The 4,521-nt window shown below is 35.2% G+C and overlaps 1 protein-coding gene across 1 annotated transcript; it reads right to left on the bottom strand.

The window, feature by feature from the left end:
• Positions 1–1,056: 1,056 nt before the first annotated feature.
• On the bottom strand, positions 1,057–3,083 carry LOC131626286 (RING-H2 finger protein ATL74-like). The gene has a single exon (XM_058897119.1). The coding sequence runs from the start codon at positions 2,642–2,644 to the stop codon at positions 2,057–2,059; it is 588 nt and encodes a 195-aa protein (XP_058753102.1). The 5' UTR covers positions 2,645–3,083; the 3' UTR covers positions 1,057–2,056.
• Between the last annotated feature and the right edge of the window lie 1,438 nt (positions 3,084–4,521).

Here is a 4,521-nt window from a genome sequence, read left to right as displayed (position 1 = left end):
AAGTGTTTTTCTATCCTTCAGGTCAGTCAAGGATGGCTTGGATTTTTTTAGGGTTTTGGATTAACACCTTCAGCAGAGACAATATGGCCCAAATAATTCAAACTGCGTTGAGCCAATAAGCACTTTGACTGCTTCAGGAAATATTCGCCTTGTAGGAGAGTGGTGAAAACACGTTCAAGGTGCTGGAGATGATCTTCAAGAGATTGGCTATAGACGAGAATATCGTCGAAGAACACGATGACAAATTTACGCAGAAATGGTTGGAGAAGAGCGTTCATCGGCTCATCGCTGCTTGGAAGGTGGAAGGTGCGTTGCAGAGGCCGAAAGGCATGACGTAAAATTCGTAGTGTCCTTGATGAGTTATGTTGTCTTTGGTATGTCAGGTGGATGCATTTGAATATGATGAAATCCTTGGCGAAGATCGAGTTTAGAGAACCAAGATGCATTACCAAGTTCGTCAAGTAATTCTTCAATAGTTGACATAAGGGAATGTCAACATTAATTTGTTTACTTTTGGCACTCCTAATAAAGCTTGTGACTATTGAAAGTCATGTGACAATTCTGGTCTTAAAGATTGGAAATGTTAACAGTCCAACGCTCTAATGCTCAAATCAATCATGCTTATATAGAAGAGACGATTAGAATCGTTGGCGTGGAGTGCAACACTCGAAATAAGGGTGGAGGCGGTGCTCGTATACGGTGTCCATAAGTGAATGTCCACCTATGCGTTAATAAATGAAATGCTCTTTACTAGATTGGGCCTACAAATTCGTTGGGTCTTAATAGTATCCAAACATATCATTTACTAAAATAATTCAATGACATAGAATGATAAATAGTAATTGATAATCAACCTATTTTTGAGTTCCCTTTCTAAAATCAACTTTTAGGAATAAGAATAACTGCCAAACAATATTGAAAATGATTTCTCTCGAGTATTCTAATGAATTCACACAATATATGCTTCATTATAAGGGTACAAACCTAATATTAGCTCAACAGGGTCATTTAACCGTTAAAATATAGTCCTAAAAGGCAAAAAGCTAAAGATGAAAAACTTCAAACCATGTTATGTATTTGTTTTCTTTGTATGTCCTATTATCCACATTTCAAAGTTCAAACTTCATATTTGTTCACATGCCAGCTACCCTAGCCCACATTCTCATACCTCTCTTCACATGCTTAGTTTTTCTGTAGTGGTGATTATGAATAAAAAAAACAAACAAAAGCAAAATAAAAGAAGAAAATATGCAACATTGGTAATCAGTGGTCCATTTGGAATAATGCCTAAAAAAATGTCAAACTCAACAAGCTGCAGGCTCTCCTCAATTCTCAATACTTGGTTCATATTCACAATCACAGGTAGTGCTGGATTGAACTTTCCCCTAGACTGTGGGGCCTAAGGAACCCACAAAGGATATATTAGCTACAGCACATGAAGAAACATTGAGATTCCATTATGTGAGAACAAAGTAACAATCATGACTACTTGGTGTTTTATACGCTCTTGTACTCATATTTCCCTTCAAGAAAGCATCTGAATTTAGCTTTTGCTTAATTGACAAGAGAAAATATATGAAAGAATAAAGAAAAGTGTTTCAAAGTTTTAACTGGTGCCACCAAGAATAAAGAAAAGTGTTACGTAGTTTTAACTGGTGTCACCGCGACATGTTAAGAGTCTCAGTTTTAACTGGTGTCACCGCGACATGTTAAGAGTCTCATATCAGATAATATATTTACGACAATATATCAAAATTTTAAGACAACAACGGGAAAAAAAAAGTTTAGTACACAATTTACTACTTAATTAGTTCTGAAATTTAACCAAGTTTCATCTAGACATTCAAAAGTATCTTTCCAATCTATTTACAGACAACAAACATTCAAAAGATTTTATGTTATACCTTCAAGGCTACAAACCGAGGTTCCGAAAAAAAGTCTATGAACACAATCTAGGTTATTGATATCTCTGCAACTGCAACAAACCGCAATTAAGCCTATTACATTTAATCGTGATTCTACGCAATATCAAGCCAATGCGACCATGGACGTTGAGTTAAAGCCGTTGGTTTGTGGTTCCTGCAGCCACAGGAACAACATTCACAACTACAGATGAACCTTCAGAAGAACTACTTGGATTTGGATACTCAATCAAAGACTGTCTACAAGTAGGACAAGAGGAGTGTGAAAGCAGCCATTTATCTATACACCTTACATGAAATCCATGGTTACATTTTGGCAACACTCTAACTTTCTCTCCATCCACAAACTCCCCAAGACAAATTGGACATTCAGTAGCTGCAAAACTAGTACTAGAATTAGCACTACCTCCTGAACCATAAACAGTTATAGGGATCTTACGCAACGCACTCTTCTTCAAACCCTTTGAAGCTAAACGAGCAATTGTTTCATCCGGTGTCTCGAAAGCATATCTGTGACTACATCTTAGAGCACACCTCACAATTGAGTTAAGGCCTAATGCAAAAATAAGTGCACAAAGTAAAGCTGCTAAGATAAACACCATGTTGGTGTCAAAATTCGAATCACCTGTGGCTGTGAATGACTCTCTTGGCCTATTCATGTCACTTGTTGATGTTGAGGTTGAATCCGCGTCGAGCAATAGACGGTGAAGGCGGGCAGCCATTGTGGATTCTGATCCAAAACGGACTATACCTCGTAAAAAAAAAAAAAAACAGTGTAGCGAACTTGAGGTCGATTAGAACTATTTTCAATAGCAAAACTCAGAATTCTTGTGGCAGATAAGATGTGGTTGTGTTGAAGTGTTTTGTGGTTGTAAGTTTGATAGACAAGATTCCATAGGAAAACATGACATAGATATTTATGTTAGGAAATGAAAGAAGGACAACTACTTTGTTGTCTCCTTTCATGTATTATTGAAGTGAGATAGTATAGTATTGATAAGTGACATGAATTCAGGGTAGGGAAGAAATTATTGCACCTGATCCCACCTAATCAAAAACAGCTTAATTAAAGAAGCACTTATTCTCAGCACCAAATCCTCCCCCCACTCCTCCACTCAACCATAAATGTAATCCTTTCCCTTCATTCATTTTTATTCTCATCCAACGTTTCTTGTTAGATTTCATTAAGATATCCACCTAAACACAACATTTCTATTTATAGTAAAATTTAACTGTCTTACTTTTAAAAAAAAAATCAATTAAGGGGAAGGTAACGTTTAGTTAAGGTAAGGATGATGTTTATTGCAAATTTGGAATGAGGTTTGTGTACACGTGGCTTAACAAGGAGAAAAATTGTGGGCACATTATGGATCATTTGCCTAACCCTAAATATAGGGTAAGGTCCACTTCATGGCAAATAAAAGGGTCCACAAGTTTAAGTTTTCATCGATAATTTTTAGTTAGGAAGAAAGAGATGGAATATAACTTTGGCAGATTTTACACGAAATTGGGATTGCATTGGAAGAAACAAGCAAGCAACACATCAACTACACTCTTAAAATCAAAGTTTAAAGAATTTTTTTAGTGATCTAGTGATAAGTAGAATGTCACGAATTCTATTTCATGAATTCAGCAATTGAACTTATAATTATATGTACAAATGTCTAGTGTTATTTTTTTAGCATAAGAATAGGTGAAAGTGAAACCTGTAATTATGACCTGCAGTGACTAACATGGGTGTGTTACTGGCTTGAGGGCCCCAACCCACATGCTGACATGCATATGATGAGTCGTGCCACAATGGAAGCCTCAATCCAGCCTCATGTTCAACGGCCACATTTGTACATTTTTGTCAAATTTATTTCTCCAATAGCTATTTTGATGAGACCAAATACATCTTGATGTCTTTTAAATGAGACGTCTGTAACAAGCTAATTAATTAGGTTTTTATACTTTTATCAAGGTAGTGTTTATGTCATTAAATAAATTAGGTTTTTATATTTTTATCAAAGCTTTATGCCATTAAATATTTGCACCGTTACCCTTATTTATCAATTTCTATTAAAAATATTTGTGAATGTTTTGGCGCAAAAGTAGTTAATTTGAATTAACAAATTATACTTTTTTTTTTATTGGTTTGTGGCATGGGCAGCCAGCGAGCCCGAGCACGCGTCCAGGCTCAACCTCTCTTTTTGTTGTATACTCCCCTTATTTAATAGTCGATTTTTAGACAAAATCAGGGGCAAAATTAGTAACTTTTAGATAAAATTAAGGGCAAAATTAGTAAAAATAGTGTGTGAAATTTTTGGACAAAATCAAAGACAATTTTTTTAGATAAAATCAAAGGCAAAATTAGTAGAAACAGGATATAAAATTAATAAAAATAATGTGTAAAATTTTTGCCCAGGCTTCGTAAAATTTATGGCTCCGCTACTGGTTTGTGGCATCCATTTTGATATTGAGTTACCAATAACTTAAGTTTCAAAAAGCCCAGCACATACATACTAAGCAAACATTGGATTATCACATGAGAAAAATATTTTTAAAATGAGTTGATTCTGATTAAAAGTGGGTTGAATATAAAATTATTTTTGTTTAA

The sequence above is a fragment of the Vicia villosa genome, unplaced genomic scaffold (genome assembly GCF_029867415.1).
Source record: "Vicia villosa cultivar HV-30 ecotype Madison, WI unplaced genomic scaffold, Vvil1.0 ctg.000282F_1_1, whole genome shotgun sequence".
In the NCBI taxonomy this organism is placed as follows: Eukaryota; Viridiplantae; Streptophyta; class Magnoliopsida; order Fabales; family Fabaceae; genus Vicia; species Vicia villosa.
Note: the sequence above shows the minus strand (reverse complement) of the source record. Positions and strands in the feature narration are given on the sequence as shown.

Coding starts and splice junctions, on each gene's coding strand:
- LOC131626286 (XM_058897119.1), bottom strand. CDS start 2,644: ATGGCTGCCCGCCTTCACCGTCTATTGCTCGACGCGGATTCAACCTCA.